This window comes from Mustela nivalis (assembly GCF_964662115.1).
Source record: "Mustela nivalis genome assembly, chromosome: 3".
In the NCBI taxonomy this organism is placed as follows: Eukaryota; Metazoa; Chordata; class Mammalia; order Carnivora; family Mustelidae; genus Mustela; species Mustela nivalis.
Window position 1 is genome coordinate 155,443,796 of NC_139022.1, and position 18,072 is coordinate 155,461,867.

At 45.8% G+C, this 18,072-nt stretch overlaps 2 protein-coding genes across 14 annotated transcripts in view; both read right to left on the bottom strand.

Moving 5' to 3' along the window:
* Positions 1 to 13,064, bottom strand: part of SUB1 (SUB1 regulator of transcription) — a 484,727-nt gene extending 471,663 nt beyond the window's left edge. Inside the window, exon 1 of the mRNA XM_082724499.1 lies at positions 13,059 to 13,064. The gene's annotated coding sequence lies outside the window, so the exon portion shown is untranslated. The remainder of the gene's footprint in view (positions 1 to 13,058) is intronic.
* The window catches only part of PDZD2 (PDZ domain containing 2), a 350,615-nt gene that overhangs the window by 72,533 nt on the left and 260,010 nt on the right, over positions 1 to 18,072 (bottom strand). For 9 of the 13 annotated variants that reach the window (XR_014309966.1, XR_014309967.1, XM_082724475.1 and 6 more), the window contains 3 exons: positions 10,925 to 11,067; positions 7,837 to 7,969; positions 1,934 to 2,089 (listed from right to left, as the gene is read on the bottom strand). Coding sequence is in view for 11 of the 13 variants with exons in the window: in XM_082724475.1 (XP_082580601.1) it covers positions 1,934 to 2,089; positions 7,837 to 7,969; positions 10,925 to 11,067 (432 nt within the window). In the remaining 2 variants the exon portion in view is untranslated. The remainder of the gene's footprint in view (positions 1 to 1,933; positions 2,090 to 7,836; positions 7,970 to 10,924; positions 11,068 to 18,072) is intronic. The other 4 variants (XM_082724476.1, XM_082724471.1, XM_082724470.1 and 1 more) reach the window with 2 other exon arrangements.

Sequence of the window (18,072 nt, forward strand, 5' to 3'; positions counted from 1 at the left end):
GCCGCTGCCTTCGGCTCAGGTCATGATCTCAGTGTCCTGGGATCGAGCCCCGCATCGGGCTCTTTGCTCAGCGGGAGCCTGCTTCTCTCTTTCTCTGCCTGACTCTCCGCCTACTTGTGATTTCTCTCTCTGTCAAATAGATAAATAAAATCTTTAAAAAAAAAAAAAAAAAAATAATCACAAACCCAAGTGTGACAAGTGGTTCACAGGAGAGCCACCTACTCATGCTGAGGGCAAAGAGATTTAATATACATGGGTGTATTCAAGAGAAGTTTCTCTGAGGCAATAACATTATGAATAGGAATCATCAAAGATTATTCAAATTCAATTCCTATTCAAAGATGAATAGGAATAATCTTATTCAGGCAGAAGATTCCAGAAAGAAAGAGAGAGAGAATAGCATTTGCAAAGGTCCTGTGGCAGAAAAGCATGGAGTCCTTCTAGAGGGACCACAGGAAGGGTGGTGTGGTGGTTGCTTAGGAGTAATAATGAGCTCAGTGAGAAATAAGTTTTGAGAAGTAAGCAGGAGTCAGAGAAGCAGTCTAGGCCACGAAAATTAGTTTGGTCTCTGCCCTTATTAAACATAAAAATTAAGGGCAGCCACACACTGGTGTCAAAATACAAAGAGATGGAAATAATCCACGGTTGTTTTTTAAACTGTTCACCTTAACCTCATTCATTCAGTTCTGATTTATTTATTTTATAGGTTACTGTTCTGAGAAAGTTCTCTTTGGAAGGAAAAGCAGCTAGAAAAATGTAACAATGGGCTTATACAGAGCCTGTGGGCAAATTACAAAAAGGTATCTCTTCTTTGTGAGGCTTTCCCTCCTTGACTGGAAAATTATCCCAATATATTGAATTTGTTAGAACAAAACTCTTTATTGCCATCTTTCAGAAAACTGTCCTAATGAACAGAAAAGCCTAGGATGTTTACGAAGCAAATGGTGCTGCTTCGAGGTAACACACATGCAGCTCACAGCCACAAAGCCATGCTCGGTGGCCCTGGATGTCCGGGGAATTGAAAAGAAAGGAGAAAAGCAAATTTTCTTCCTTAAAATAAAATGGCATGTTATTATGCCATTTTACGGCATATTACATATGCCATACAATTACATATTATGTAAATGTAACAAAACATGCATTATTTGGTCTTCTGAGACCAAATTATAACCACAGTGAATTTTCCGATGCTCACCCGTGCTGCCCGGGTTTAGCGCTGGTGGGAAAGAATAAGGGGCTCCCATGGCAGAAGGGAGTCCCCACCCCATGGCTGGTTGGGTGGGGGGAATAAGAGCTAACAAGAGCTGACGCTAAAAATGCCACATCGGTCAGATCTGGGATCCGGAGAGGAAACAAGGGGACCACTCTCAGTTTGCCAAAAGCCGTCCGGACCCCGCGTGCCCGGCGCAGCGGACCACGGGGGTGTGAACGCACAGGCGGTGAAAGAAGAGCCTGGCGAGAGTCCTGGTTTCCTTCAAACCGTAAGACACAGCCACACCTCTGTGCCTGAACGAGCTTTGTGCTTTTGGAACCTTCCACTCTCCACCACAATCTCTCCCTCTAAGTTTAAATTCACAACCAATCGTTTTCAAACACTACATCAAAAAGTAGCAATAAAATCCTCCTGTATATATGAATGACTAAGTGTCCTAGAAATTGATACATGCAGTGAACTTAATACACAGTTGCTCGCTCATCTCATTTCCAGTTTCAGCGTTTTTTTCTTAAATGGAAATCGTGACCCTCACAGGTTTGTCTGGGAAGATCCTGATTAAAAAAATAATAATAATAAATAAAATAAAAAGAACGCCCTGTGGCGTTCCCATGCCGGTCTCTATCTTACTGTCTTAAGCTATTATTTCTGATCCTGCCGTCACCATCTTCGGGGAAACATTGTTCCAGCACAGCAGCTGGGGAAACCAGAGACACTTACTGCTCCCCGGACAGAAGACGAGCCGGGTCCTTCGTCTTCTTCCCCGTTTGGCTCCTGGTCTTCGTTGTCGGTCCAAGAGGACACGTCCTCTACTGAGCTGGTCAGATCAGGCAAACTCTTAGACGTTAACCTCAGGATGTCCTCAGCAGAGTTCTCCTAAGGGGACACAATTAAAGAGTCGTGAATTACCCTGTGGCACCAAGTAGTTCTGGGTCAAAGAAAACCCAGCAGAGCCCACTGGGAGTGCTCGTGGGCTCTGAACCTACAGACCATAGGGGAACGTAGGTTCCACATTTCTAGGCTGGTGAGGTTACTTCATATGTCAGGGCTGGAGACCCAATTTAAACCCTAACCAATTTTTTTTTCCCTGAAAAATCTGTGTTTCTTAGATATTTCTGCAGGCAGTCCAAATTCCCTGAACTTTAGGTCCTTTGATATCCTCTCCTGCCTTGCGTTCAGGGTAGTTTAAGCACCTCATGGACAGGCCACCATCGTAGAGCTGCGGCCTCTGCCCAGTACTCCAAACACACCTCCCTCCAGTATCCCCTCCAACCCACACCTTCCAGTCCAGCCATACTGACCTTCCAACACGCCAGGCTCTCCCCTGCCCGGATTCCTGGTCTACCAGCAGCTCCCTCTGCCCAGCGAGCTCAGCTTCCTGGCTCAGCACTCTCTCCTGTAACCCCTCCTGGACCATCTCAAGAGGCATCCGGTTCGCCTCTCCCTTCTTCTTGAATGTCCTTTACTGTTTCTTTCGTCACCTGGCACGTACGTCTGAATATACCTCTCTCTCCTGGTTATCTGCGTGTTCCTCAAACTGAATGTCATTTCTACTCTTCGTCGCGTCCCCAGGCCCAGCCCAGAGCCCTGATATCCACGTGCTCCCCCCCTCATGGCTCATCTCACTAGCATATGCTCACTGGAAAGAAATTAGACTGTTGATTGAATCACGCCAGTGGAGACTGATAACGAACGTCTCTTCAAAGAAAGAAGCCCTTGAACAATTTTTAAAGGTCAACAAAATACATGGAATCAGACTTCATTAAGATTAGGCTATAAAGAGGCCTCCACCAACAGCCCTTCTTCCTTCCTACACACAGACAAGGCCGCAGGGGTTGGTGGGAGGCAGGCGAGGTCACTGGGGCCACGTGACAATCCTCACACGCAGAGGTGGCCCACTCGGCCACCAGGAACTCTCTGGGGGAAACAGCATAGCCCAGGAGGCCAGGGACCAGGGCTGCGGCTGATCTGAGGCCAGAAAAGAAGAGAAATGTGTCCTCCCTTCTCCCCACACCAGTCATTTTTACAAGGAAGGAAGCCTGTGGAAAGCTTTGGTCGTCATATCCCCCGGGGCTTGACAGAAAGGAGAAAAACAGAAAGACACCCATTTTAAACAACGGGTGTTATTAAAGACCATTTGTGAGCAGGCGCCTGGTGACAGTGACGTTTGTTACTAGTTTGACACGCGTCCCATCTTGGAGGCACCCAAAGCTCCTTCATGTCAGGTCAGTAAGTGGGAATGCTATAGTTAGATTCTACCTCAGGGAAGGAAAAAGCTATGAAGCAAAAAGTGAGTTCAGCCCTCTTCTGTGAGGTCAGCTCTACTAGACCATTAATGGAAACGAGTTTTTAAAAGACATGAAGGTCCCAGCTCGTGAGTAAATGGCATAACAGCCACAGGATAGAAGACTCCATGGTCATTAGAAATGGTGCCACAGAAATGCACTTTCTGATGTGGAAAGATTCTTACAGCATGCTACTTAGTGAAAAAGCAGGTGAAGAACAGTATTATCATTTTATGAATGGACGTTAACAATTAGCCGGGTGTTGTAATATGCGATAACTGTTTCTCCAAGGGCTTCTTGCAACCAGCTGCATTGTTCGGGCTTTTACGTTTCACTTAATCTCCCTGACATTCCATGAAGTAGTTACTGATTCTCACCGTCCGGGTAAGAAAACCGAGGTTTAAAAAAAATGCAACAACTTGTTCAAGACACACAGCTTTTAAAGGGCTGTGCTGGCTCTGATGTCCATGGGCATTTTGTCTTGTTGTGCTTGAGTCCGTTAAAAATAGAAAACATGCCTGGACAGACAGATCAGGTAATGGGTAGAACTACTGGTGGTGTTATGAAAATGTTATCTTCCTTTTCTTCTAGGGTTTCTACATAGACAAAATAAATGCATATTACTTGCTAATAAAATCTGAGAGTGCTAAAGAGAGAGAGAGAAATCTGTATGGATAGCATGTGCTCCCCGGGACAGCAAAGCACACTGGGAAATTCTGATTTCATTCACTTGACAAAACCTTTCTAAACTCTTATGCACAAGCAAACAACCTATATGTATGGAGACAGGAGACAGCCTGTCCTGAAGACAGTCATCGTTATATTTTCAAAACAATATCCTAAAGTTTGGTGACAAAGTGACTACTTCCTACAATAATAATTTACATTTTTATTATTCTTTGTACTCAGCAAATCAAATGCTCTTTCCCCCCGGTTCCTCTCTTCAAATGTGAAGACAAAACAAAGACTCTGGATTGCGTGCTCTTGTTGGGTAACAAAGAGGCACGGATGCCAAGAGGTGTGGAAAGACTTTTCTCTCCAAGGTGGCTGAGCGTCTTAAAGGGTGGGGATTCAGTTTAGGAACAAACAGTGGGCAGCTGCTATAGCAACATATTGCCTAGCGGTGAACGGAGCCTATGGGAAGAAATGAAGGGTATCGCCTCTCTGCGGTCTGGTCATCTTTAGGCCTCAATGCATTTGATCAAGGGCAGTAGGTTGAGTGCCTGTCCCTAAAGTCAAAGCCTCCAGAGGGAACACATTATCCTTCTCTAATGCCATTGGCTCCGTGTCCTTCATATCTTATTTGATAAGAGGCAGCTTTCCATACAGGGAAGAAGCATGAAACTTACGGGTCCACGATGAAACCTGTTTCTGTCCCCCACTGCTTGTGTGACCTCCAGGTAAAAGAAATAACCACTTAGATGTTAATGTCATCTTTTGAATAAGAAGAACTAATACCTCTCTCATGGGGTTTCAAGAATTAAATGAGATCAGAGGGAGAAAGCCCCTGTACCCTGTGGATACCTGATACATGTTAATGTCCATTCTTTGAGCCAGTGAGTGAGATCACAGATCAGGCATCATCCAGGAAACCAGCTTTCAAAACCCCCTTGTATGCTCCTTAATTATGCTTACCCATGAGTCGACTTTTTATTATTTAAATTTTAAGTAGCGCAATACTACAGTGCAATACTGGTTCTGGAGTGGAACGCAGTGATTCATCACTTACACACAACACCCAGGCCTCATCTTCACAAGTGTTCTTAATGCCCATCACCCCTCTAGCCCACTCCCCACCCATCTTCCTCAGTCAACCCTCAGTTGGTTCTCTATTGCTGAGTATTTTATGGCTTGTTTCCTCTCTCCTTTTTTCCTTTTCCTCCTTCCCATACGTTCATCTATTTTCTTCCTTAAGTTTCCCATATGAATAAGATCATATGGCATTTGTCTCTCTTTAAAGGACTTATTTCACTTAGCATAATACATTCTAGCTCTATCCCTGTCATTGCAAATGGCAAGATTTCATTGTTTCTGATAGCTGAGTAATACTCCATTGTGCGTGTGCACACACAGACACACAGACAGACACACAGCCCACATTTTCTTTATCCATTCATCAGTCGATGAACATCTGGGCTCTGTCCATAGTTTGGCTATTGTTGATAACGCTGCTATAAACACTGGGGTGCATGTTCCCCTTCAAATCTGTATTTTTGGATCCTTTGGATAAATGCCTATTACTGCAATTGCTGGACTGTAGGTTAATTATGTTTTTAACATTTTGAGGAACCTCCATGTTGTTCTCCAGGGTGGCTACACCAGTTTGCATTCCCACCAACAGTATAAGAAAAGTTTCCCTTTCTCCACATCCTCGTTGACATCTGTTGTTTCCTGTGTTGTTAATTTTAGCCATCCTGACAGGTGCGAGGTAATATCTCATCGTGATTTTGACTTGTATTTCCTTGATGATGAGTGATGTTGAGCATCTTTTCATGTGTCTGTTAGCTATCTGGATGTTTTCTTTGGAAAAGTGTCTAGTCATGTCTTCTGCCCATTTCTTAACCGAGTTGTTTGTCTTTATGGGTACTGAGTTTGAGTTCTTTGTAGATTTTGGATACTAACCTTTTATGAGATATGTCATTTGCAAATATTTTCTCCCATTCTGTAGGCCACCTTTTGATAGTTGATTGTTTCCTTTGCTGTGCAGAAGATTTTGATCTCGATGAAGTCCCCATAGCTCATTTTGCTTTTGTTTTCCTTGCCTGTGGTGGCGTGTCTAGTAAAAAATTGCTACTGCTGAGGCCAGAGAGGTTGCTGCCTGTGTTCTCCTCTGGGATTTTGATGGTTTCCTGTCTTAACATTAAGGTCTTTCATCCATTTTTAAAATTTATTTTTATGTACGGTATAAGCAAGTGATGAGTGGACCTTTTTTTGTTTTTATTTTATGATTTCTTTGTGTTCATGTGTTTGCGGGGAACAGCTTGACCTAGAAAAGGTTTTCTCTTCCCCATTTTCTGAACTAGCAGGAGAAAGATGTCAGTATAGAAATAAAGGTTTGGTGGCCATGGTATGCTTACGCAGGAACCCCCCCACACACCCCATTCTTGAGCCACAGACTATGGGGAGGTGGGCTGTGCAAACACAGGCCTCAGTCTGTGTGAGTGTTTAAGACCCGATGGTGCTTTTCAAACCCCATCACCTCTGGCTGAAAAGAACTTGCTTGTCCTTCCCTTGTAGCGTTTCCCTCTTATGGAATTCAACAGGCTGAGAGGGAACATCCCTGCTCTGCTCCCCTTCCTGTCCCTAGTGAGGAGACACCAGGGCGCCCCATGGTATCTCTGGGAGGGGAGGAGGGGGCCTGTGAGTGGAGACGGTCTCGACCCCTGCCTCCAGGGCCTCAGTGCCAACCCTTCCTCCCAAGTCTGTGCCAAGGCTCTGGGTTGCTGTTGGAAGCCCGAGAGTCCGGGTTAAGGGACTGGTGACAGGTGTAAAAGGAGGAAAACAGATTTTTCAGAGAGTTCAAAATATTCTAGTTATTAAATACTCCAAAAATAGGCAACACACCTTGTAATCTAAGAGAGAAAATATAGAAAAACCTTTGGATGTTAGGTTCAAAAAAATACTAGGAATAATGAGGAAAGAATGAGTCCTACTGGCAAGAGTGTGTTGCTGTGAAGGGTTAGGACTGGGGTGGCTTCCCATCACTGCTTCCATGCACGAGAACGAAGCCTAGTAGCTCCCTCGCACTAACTCCTGAGTCCTGTGGGCGCTTTCCTGTCTTATCAACAGCAGAGGGGACCGTGGAGCAGAGGCAAGGGGGCTCAGGTCCTCTTCTTTCTGGTCACGCTGCTGTAGAAGCCTGCAGCCTTTATCCAGGGCACTGAGGCTGGTGACACCAGGGGACAAAGTGGAGGCTGGGGGCCCAGGACATCGGCACCCTTTCCTCCTCCGGGACCTGGGAGAGGTGCAGCTCCACACCTTTCCTGCATCCCTGCCACCCAGTGGGCATCCATGTCTCCTCTTTGGCTTCTCCCTGGAAGAGGTGCTGCTCTCTCTACCTTGTCCTTCTGTCCTCCCTACCACCCCCCGCCCCAGTTCCTTAGTCCTATTACTGCTCTTCCATCTACTAAATAGTTCAGCTCAAGGCCGCTTACATGGGCTTGTCCTGGAGAATCACGGCCATTTAAATGGCTCCGGTAAACTTGCAAGTAGGTGTGGAGTGAGTGTGTGTGGCACAAAGTGTGTGTGAGTGTGTGCGGGGGAGGGCTCAAATCCAAATTCACCACCAATTTTAATATTAAAAATATTAAAAACCAGAACCAAAAACAAACTACCTACCTTGCTGGCTACCACCAGCTGAACCATTCCAGTGGCGGCGCGGAGAAGGGCCACCGCTTCCTCATGGGAGAGCCCCACCAGTAAGTGACCATTGATTACCAGCAGCTCATCTCCTAAGGACAGTCTGCCGTCCCTGAGGAAATGGAGACGGGGGAAAAAAATCCCTTGTCAAGATATTCTGGACTTGAGAAGGGACATTCTCCTGGAGCTGGGGAGGGTCGAGAGGGCACAGTTAAAATCAGGCTAAGGAAAAAGCAGAGATGGCCAGCGACAGTTTGGGCTGGGATGTTTCCTTTGGTCTGGCTGGGTCCCGCTGCCCGCCTAGGGAAGCTCCATGATTTCACACCATCACCTGGCAGCGAGCAAGCTCTTAAGTCACTACCACTCCCTGCATCAACCTTCATGAAATGCCTCCCGTCCAGGGGCACACAATGACAGTGGAATGGAGACCCCGAGGTTTTTGGATAGTCTAGTCATTCCATCCATTCTCCATCCTAATGCCATCTTGCCCTCACAATTGAGTTGGCAGCCGAGTCACTGAGCTAAGCGCCCCAGACAAAGGTATCTTAGACTCAACAGAAAGCCTTCTCTAACCTGCTGTCCTCTCTCTTTCCAGGTGACATGGCCCTGGACAGATTTCCTCTGTGGCACCTGGCGCGCTACAGATGTGCACGTGCTTGCGGTTTCCCCGCTCCCAACACACACGCAGAGTTATAGGACCTTGAGGATCGAGCCTCTCATGGCCCTTTCTATCCTACAGCCTGGCTTCCTCAGGAGGATGAATACCAAATCGAACAGACTGACCAATTTACTGCTATTGCAGGTATCAGACCTGGTCTACAAATGTGTTCCTTTATTCCTCCAAAGTAAATTATAACTAACTTAAAGCTTCCTTCCCACTGGGCTGGGGCTGCCTGCACTAGGCTGGGTCAAGGGCGGGGGTGGCACACTTGCCAGGGCACCGTGCAGGTGTCCTCAATCACGATGGATCAATAGTCCAGTGGGTTCCCCTTGAACCTCTACTGGTCTAGTTTTCCATGATCCCAAAGGGGCCAAAGGTCTTTCATCTCCATTGCTAAATATGGGACAGGAAATCTGAGGGGGATGATCCCTAAGCCTAGGGTTCCACCATCCCCTCTGAAGGCTTTCCATCAACACCCAAGGTGCTGCTCGGGGACTGAAGGCTTTCCATCAACACCCAAGGTGCTGCTCGGGGACCTATGCCTGTCTGCAGTATTCCTAGATTCACGCAGCTTTCTCTCCAATGCGTCGACTCTTTCCACCTTGCTTTCTTTCAGCAAATCAACTGGCTTCTCTCCATCCTTTCCTCCCTCGTTCATTTTCCTCTCAGTTCTCTAGGGCATGCATTATAATCTCTTCCATGAATTTAGGCTTTCACGAAGATAGGAGGCATCAGAGACTTCTGATAGCCTCTGACTTCTGTCCTTCAACAATCCTTAAAGCAGAAAAATGCCAAGAACCCTTTTAGTTGCTTGGACTGGGAAGAGAAGGGGAATAGGAAGCCGACAGAGAACCTCAAGGAGGCGTGTGGGTGGCCACCAAGAAAGAGAGGGATTCAGGACTAAAACAGAATGCAAAGTTCTGACCAGTGTTCTTGAATTTACTTAAGACCATTCCTAACCCCTTCCTTTTTCTTATTTCCCTTTTCAATTCCATTCGTCTCATCTCCTGTCATTAGCTAGAATGCCCCACATTTGAATTATATACTCCAGAAGCACAGAGACACATGCACACGACTCCAGGCTAAGGGTGAAGAGAAAATGGTGAAACCCACTAGAAGCAGCTCACATAGAAAGCAGACAAGAACAGTTCTATATAAGTTTATCTCTGGGCACAGGAATTTCCCAATTGTCAACTTTCCAAAGACATGCTAGAACCTAAGACCTAGGATTCATGGGAAAATGGTTATCTGATGGGAGTTCCTCAAAGCATATCTCATGTGGGAAATTTAGTGATGCTTTTCTGGATAAAAACTAAGGTCTTAATCCTTCCATAATGACTGCTGCCCCGGTAACTAACAAGTGCAGTCATTCTTATCTCTAGTTGCTAGCATCTTACTCTGAGACTAGAATTGGGACATGACACACATTGATAGTTTGTACCCTTGACCTCTCCTTTGTCTTCCAATCTTTACCTCTAGTTCCTTTAGGTCCACTTTATGAGATATATTTTTCAAAGCTGTCTCTGTCTAAGGCAGGCCAACGCCACTCTGGTTTGCCCTATCCCCCTTATAATGATGCTACCTGGACTGAACCCCAAATTCCCAGCTAGGCTTACCTCCCTCATCTGGGAAACTCTACCTTTACACACCTACTGCATTCGTGAGGGCACACACATGTGCATCCACCCCAGCGTGCCTTGCCAACAGTAGACACCCCATATACACAGAAGCCATCAGCTAGCAAGGCAAAAACATGTGTACAGTTTGGGACAGTTACATCCTTGTAACTCCAAATGGACTTCTTTGTACATGCTCTGCCTAAGCACCGTCATTTTTCCTACTGAAGACGATAGCTAAGATTAAAAAACATGTTTTGAAGTATGAATTGTTCAGGTCACAAGGAGAAAAATTCACATTTACTTTTTCCCCCTTGGCATCTCCATGACACACGTATATAACTGCGTGTTGAATCCTGGTGGACCTGACACAGCACATGAACTGCGGTCACATTTAAAAGCAATTACTTTCTCAAGTCATTAGCCACGATCTTATGGGGGTTAAGATGTCAGGAATGTGGTGTTCTGTTGCATAGCGCGATCTCAATAGGGAACCCCATATTACCGGTATCTCAAAAGTCAGGATAGGTAGAAACTCAAAACAGATTAGAAAGAAATCTGATCTCTTCTGATTCAGAGGAGCCTGCACCATCTCCAGCAAATTACCCACTTCCTGTGCCCAGAGGTGTGTTTAATTGGAACTGCTCATGCCTGATTTTCTTCCATGCTCTAGCATATTTTATAGGAACTGTAATTACCAGGGCTTTGAGCAAGTGGAAGAGTCCTATGCCCAGAGGAAGGGAAGGGAGAGGATAAGGAGGCAGAGAAAAAGGGAGAGTTATCTAGTCACCTGTGAGCGGCACCTCCTTCCTTCACTTGAGTGACAACGATAGCGTGAGGTGAGCGCTTTGATCCTCGGCCTCCACTAACCTGAATTCCCAGCCCATCCGATTCTTTAAGCAGCTCCATCTTCCATATCCGGCCAACTTCCTCCTTGGAAGAAAGAGTGAGCACACTATGAAGTATATGGACAGACACATGGCATTGACCCAGGAGAGTGGAACTGTTAGGTCAAGCCAAATACCCATCACTTGTCAACAGGTGTTGCAGATGACCGCAGAAGAAAAAGCTCTGTGTGCTGGATCGGAGTCTCTAGCTGCCAGTCCTGTCTAACAGAATGTTCTATGATGACAGAAATGTTCTATATTTGCACCATCCAACAGGGAGTCACTAGCCACATATGGTTATAGTGTGCTTGAAATGTGGGTAGTAGCAACTGAGATGCTAAATGTTTTACTTCATTTGGTTTTAATTAAATGGCTACCTGTGGCAAGTGGCTATAATATTGGATGGCAAAAGTGATTATCCAATTTCCTGACCAGGATGCTGTTAAATAGAGCTTCTTCTGCCTGAAACACGGACACCACTGTGTGTGTAAACACTGGCTGTGTCTGGGTTCCACTTATTTATACACAGCTACTAATTAATAAAGGAAGATGAAAGAAGATGAAAGGAAGGTCTTGGTGCTGGGAGATGTCAACTAATTTGAGCCCAGCTCTGCCACTTAGTACTGATGAAAGTCTTTATGCCTAAAACCCTTTCCTTGACTCTAAAGTGGGGATAATTATGAATACTTTCAGGTTTGTCATTAGGAGTAAATGAGATATTTATGGAAGCAGTAATGCTTCTGGCACCTAGTAGAGACATAATAAATGTTGACTGGTAACGTTATATTATCTGTATATGCACATACATATGGTAAAACCATCATACTGTAATACATCCAATGGTACTGTAATAGTGTTGCATTGTGACAAATGCTAGCTACAGTTGCGGTGAGTGTAGCATAATGTGGAGTTGCCCAATTGCTATGTTGTACACCTGAAACTGATGTAACATTGTGTGTCCACTATATATCATTAAAAAAAAAAAACAACCCATCATGTTGAATTGAATCTCAAACCTCCGTAGAACATAAAAATGAGATCTTTGGTGGGAGAAATCAAAACAGGAAATTAATTGATGAGCTTGTTATTGGCTTCTACAGACATTGGTCTGTACACGCTTTAAATACATTAAAACATGCTTCAACCCTTATAAAAATCTATTCTTTAAAAAAACTCATCGTGTCTCTAAGTCCTCTGGACTGCTGGTAGTTTTTCTGCTTTGGTTAAATTCTTCACTTGACTCCCCATTTTACCCTGAGGATGCAGACATGAGCTGATGTAAAATGTTTGAGTTCCTTCAGATACTTGCTTTTTCAGAGAAATGAAAGCAAAACCTTCCAAGGTGATTTACTTTGGTGGTGGTGGTGGGGGTCTTACGTTAGGCTAACTCCTGTAAGTTCTTTTTCTCTCTAGATCTATGGGTATTGGTCACAATGCATTCCTCAACATATAAAACAAAAACCATATCCTCTCCTCATCCATCACGAAGGTCCGATGGAACCATTAAGGTCCAATATGGACAAAGCCATCCTCCTCCTAGAAAGAGGCAACCTTCCCATTTAAGCTGCATACAAAACAGGAAGAATGTGAGGTATTCAGAAAATCTGAAATATACACCGTCAGAGACTAAAATGAAACTTTATGCAATAGTAAAAAAACCAGATGTTAAACAGTCACGGATGTGCAGCAATAGGAATGAATGTCTGGGGAAATTATTAACAGACAGAGACCTGCTGGATCCTCCGCTTTCTCCAGCACAGCCGTGCTCTGTTGGGGTCCACGGCTCCGGGAACGTGCAGTGGTGCCAACAGTCTCCCTCATCTGCTGACCACAGACAAACGATGCCTGTCTGGCCAAATGTAACTTCAGAAGTCACTGGCTTACCACAGTTGTTCATGAACTTGTCAACAATCCCTATATCATCCAGTCACCTCACTTTGGACTCCATGGCTTTTGGTTTGTTGCCTCTGACCTCTGGAACACCTTTTTCTCTTCTCCATTCAGAAATAACATCCTTGGCCTTCAAAGCCTCTCACAGCTCCACTCTTTCCAAAAAGCCATCCTTGAGAGTCAGTGCTACTGATGAAATGGCAGATTTCAACACTTCTAGTGTATGAGGTGCTGTGGCCGAGTACACAGCCCAAAGGGAACAAATTCAGGGATGTGCTGACTAGCTGTCGTCCTGGCTTATGGGGCGTCCCACTCTAGCACAGGGGTCGGACCTATGGCTGCCTCCCTGGGCCTAACAAAGTAGCTGAGAAACTAGGGCATAAAGGTGGCTTCAGTTGTTCTTTCCATGGAAGATATACCAGGGTATATCTTCTACTAGGGTCTTGAAGATATGGGACAGTGTTCCTTCCTTGCCCAGTACAGAAAAGCTGTGAAATCCTTTCCCCAAAGCAACAGGGAACATTATTGGAGTCCAGAAATGAGCAAATCCATTGGGCTTTTGCCCAAATTAGTAAAAACCTATCTATCCCATTACAAGCTGCACCACCATCTCCCCCATCTTGCCGTCTTTTCATTAAACAGAACATGTCACGTATGGTTCACAGAGGGTATGACAATACTTGATACACAATCCTTTCTCATTTTTAAATGCTTTTAGAAATAGAACTTGTGGTAAGAAACATGCAAAACTATGATCATGGAGGAAGCGTAATGACTTAATGTATCCTTGTTATGAAAGAACTAAGGCAGTGTTCATTAGGAGCACTCACATGCCCTCTTCATACCCAAACACACACACATGGCTGAATGTAAAATAAAACACATATCTAAAAAAAAATGGCTTCAGAGGGCAGGGATGACCAATCTGTAATACAGCCCCCAAGTACGCTAGTCAAGAAGCAGATCTTCGTTTTCACTTTTATCCAGTAGCATGAGTTTTCCCTCCATAACTTAAAGTAGTAACTCTAAGCGGGGAGTTCAAAGAAGTCCATGCAAGTTTCCCTGCTCTGGAATTTCTTGATCATCTAAGGAGGAGTTCAGAGGTACACAAAGGAAGGCACAAACAGGAAGAAAGAGGCAGATGTTATCAGTCTCAATTGTCCAACTGTCGGCATTAAATCTAGCTGCCCACGGCTAAAAGCAGTGTTCAGTTACAAATAATATCGGCGTTTGAAGTTTATGAGGCTAAACCTGGCACTGGCAGAAAATCAAAAGGCCAACTTAAATATGATAATATGAAGTATATTTCCAACTTCCCCCTTCAAGCCCACTTGGGTATGTAATACACACTTCAGAATGGTCAAAACAGGACTGCCCCCTTCTCACTCCTGGCTTTCCCACCTCCAAGGGAAAGGCACCATCATCTACTTAAGCTAAGGAGGATATGCAAACTAAAGCCCACAAGCTATCCTTGATTCCTCCTTCGATTTCCTATATGCAAATCATAAGCAAGACCTGTGGGTTCTACTTGTGAAACACACGCACATCCATCTACTTACTGCTCCCCGGCCACCACCACTGCCAAGACCATCAATATGTCTAGCTTAGGTTAGTACAGTAGCCTCCAATCTGATCTCCCTTTTTATTTTTTGCTCGCCTACAATCTCCTATTCTCCATTATACATCTAGGGTGAATTTTTCTTTTTTAAGATTTATTTCTTTTAGAGGGAGAGAGAAAGCATAAGCGGGGGCAGAGAGAGAGAGAGAGAGAACCTCAAGCAGTCTCCCCATTGAGCATGGAGCCTGATGTGGGGCTTGATCCCAGGACTCAGAGATCATGACCTGAGCTGAAATCAAGAGTTTGCTGCTTAACTGTTTAAGCCACTCAGGCACCCCTCTATGGTGAACTTTTAAAATACATAGATCATGGGGCGCCTGGGTGGCTCAGTGGGTTAAGCCGCTGCCTTTGGCTCAGGTCATGATCTCAGGGTCCTGGGATAGAGTCCTGCATCGGGATCTGTGCTCAGCAGGGAGCCTGCTTCCCCCTCTCTCTCTCTGCCTGCCTCTCTGCCTACTTGTGATCTCTGTCTATCAAATAAACAAATAAAATCTTAAAAAAAAATACATACATCATGATGCACTCAGCTTAAACCTTCCAACAGCTCCTACTAGACTCAGACTGGGGTCTGAATCTTTGAGATGGCGCACCCAACCTCTCCATCTAGTCCCGTCCATGCTCCCAAACCACCTCCTCGTGCTCTCTCCATCACACACTGTGCTTCAGTCTCTCTGCTCCCGGGGACACTCCATCACTCCTGCCTAGGACAGCTGCAAGGGCTGGCTCCTCCCTGGAAATATTCCGCCCCCAGATTTTGCAAGGCTTCCCTTTCCTGACACTCAGGCTTCAGCTCAAACATTGCCTCTTTAAGGAGGTCTTCACCGGTGCCAATTTCTGCTAACTCCCCACCAGGACACAGCCCAGGCACCTTTCACTTTACTGCTTGTCTCATTTATAGTACCTGTTGTCACCACATAATGTTTAGGTTCAGCTATTTGCTTGTTAATTGCTTGTGGCCCCTTCTCTGTGATAAATGTGCCAGGATAGAACCTTGTCTCTCAGTTATCAACGGGTTCTCCAGCAACTAGAACAGTGCCTAGCATATAACAATATTGCATAAATGCCACGGAATTAACAAATACGGGATGTTTATACATTAATCTTATGGTTTTTCAGAAGTTATTGAGAGTGACATTAAGAGGCTTGCCCAGATGGGAAACCTGCATGTTTGCCAATGTTTAGCGTGTGAACACCCAATCCAGTTGTAGAGACGACTGAGTTCTGAAACAGCTCCTGTCTAGACAGATGGCTCAAGCCTTTGCTTCCTTTTACACTGGCTTAAAGGGCAATGAGACTCTGTCAGCCTGTTGAGAATAAGCCAAACCACGCAAAACTGGTTGCCATGGACTTTTGTATTAATGCTGTCAAAGTGCTACCCTTTCCTATAAAACGCCAATTAGTGTGTGATGCTTACACAGGCATCTCTTCAGAGAGGCAAAAAAAGAGAAGGGATTATTTACAAAACAGAGGTGATACATTAAAGGGAGCCGTCTCGGCAGCATTTAAATGACCTCATCTTCTGCTGGAACCAAAAATAATATTTCACAATCGCATCTTTTCTCCAAATGTGAGAAGAAACATCATCCAACTAGAATTTTACTGCAGCAAATCGTCTGGCGCTAGTTGCAGACTTAGATTCTGAGGCTGTTTGCCTGTCCCTTCTTATTTACAAGGATCAATCAGAAATGAAAAGATATGTGACCCAGGTCAGAGCTGTGGTTCTGGAGTCATCAGACCAAAATGTTCAGTTTATGGGTGAGGAGATGGAAGCTCAGAGGAGGAACGGGGCAGCCTGATGGCCACAAGTGGGGGAGGAAGAACTAGGGGTAGAGCCTGGTGTCCCGTCTCTCAGGCCCGGAGCTTCCAGATGGCCTTCATTAATAAACATCTACAGAGCACCTACAGGTGCAAGGCAATGAGCCAGGACACAAAGACAAAAAGGTCCTTGCCCTCCAAGTCTACTGGCGACACGACAAGCCACATGGTAATTGGGGTATGTGGGATGCGTGCATTGATGAAGGCCGAGAAGGGGCACCGCAGGAGCCCAAAGAGGAGATATCTAGAGATGGGACAGACGGCAGAAGGTCACGGAAGCCTCCTAGAGGAGTGTGTCATGGTGTTTTGTCCCCCAGAAATGGAAGAAGCTAAGCTGCACGGGGGAGGGGAGGAGAAACCAGATAGCAAGAGCAGCAAAGGTTCAGAGGAGACAGTGAGCACAGTCTTTTGGGAAAAATTGTGGCTAATTCAGCCCAAACAGGGCAGGAACAAAGCAGTGAGAGTTAAAAGGTTAGGTAGGGATCAGACAGCGAAAGAACTCCTGAGCCTCACTGGTCTACGGAGTTCAGGTATTACCCTGAAGGTGAAGCGGGCCCACCCAAAGGGCTTACGCGCGGCTGAGTGTGCAAGCGCGCACGCGCACACCTGATGCGCTCTCTGGTTGCCGTGGGGACAGCGGATGACGGGATGACACTGGACCGTGGGATGGGCAGCAGAATGCTATGACTACCCACGTGGGAAATGAAAGCAGCTTGGCCCAGACAGAGAGCTGCAGGAGTGGGGGAGAGGAGTGAGGTGTGCGGGGAGACCCCAAGGGGAGCTGGGGCGGACGGGACTTGGTGATGAGCCGGACAGGGGGGAAGGAAGAGGGCAGCGTTCCTGCTGACTGTAGGATACCAGCTGTCCCAATTTGCTGGGATGAAGGCATTTCCCGGGATGTGGGCTTGGCAGCACAAAACCAGGGAAAGTTCTAGACAAACCAGGTGAGAGACTGCTAGTTGGAATCTCAGGTTTCTGACTTGGGCAACTTGACACGTGGCAGGACCTGGAATACCAGAGCCGGTGTGGTGGTGTGGGAAAGTCATGCGTCGAGTTTTAGGCACGATGTGAGATACGCAAGATGGAGATGTACTACAGGCTCGTGGTGGAAAGCTCGGGGTGGAGGGCGCAGGAGAGGGGTGAAGGAGCCCACGCGGACTGAGGAGAGACATTACCACATAGAAGGATAGAAGTTCATCCCGTGACCATGGAGGGGCTTACTAGATTAGGACCATCCGTATACTGCTTCTGCTTGGTGCGAACATCAGGGAGGACTCAGGAGATGTCCTGGGTGTGACTTGCTTTCTGAGTTTCCTTTTCCTGCAGATTCAGACCTGGGGCAGCCTTCCTGAGGTCTCTGCTGAGGGTCTAGGGAAGAGGTCTGATACTGTACAGGGTGAACTACAAGTGTTACGGGGAGCCCCCAAATGGACCCACAGACACACACACCAGCTATGAATAAATTTGTCTGGCTGGCAAACAGCAGGGTTCTTTTTTTCACTGTGATGTGACTAAGTCACATTTATTTTTGACCATGCTGCATTACAGAAACACACATCTGTAGTAAAGAGGCTTGCAAGAACTTTCCCCTTGGATGAGCAATGGTCTTCCCTAGACAGGGAGTAAGGAACTCTGACCTCAGTTCTAAAATTTCTTATCTATGTCCTAAGAGATTACGTTTTAGACAATGGGCCTAACTTTTATAGTTTAAAACATTAATCTGGTTGC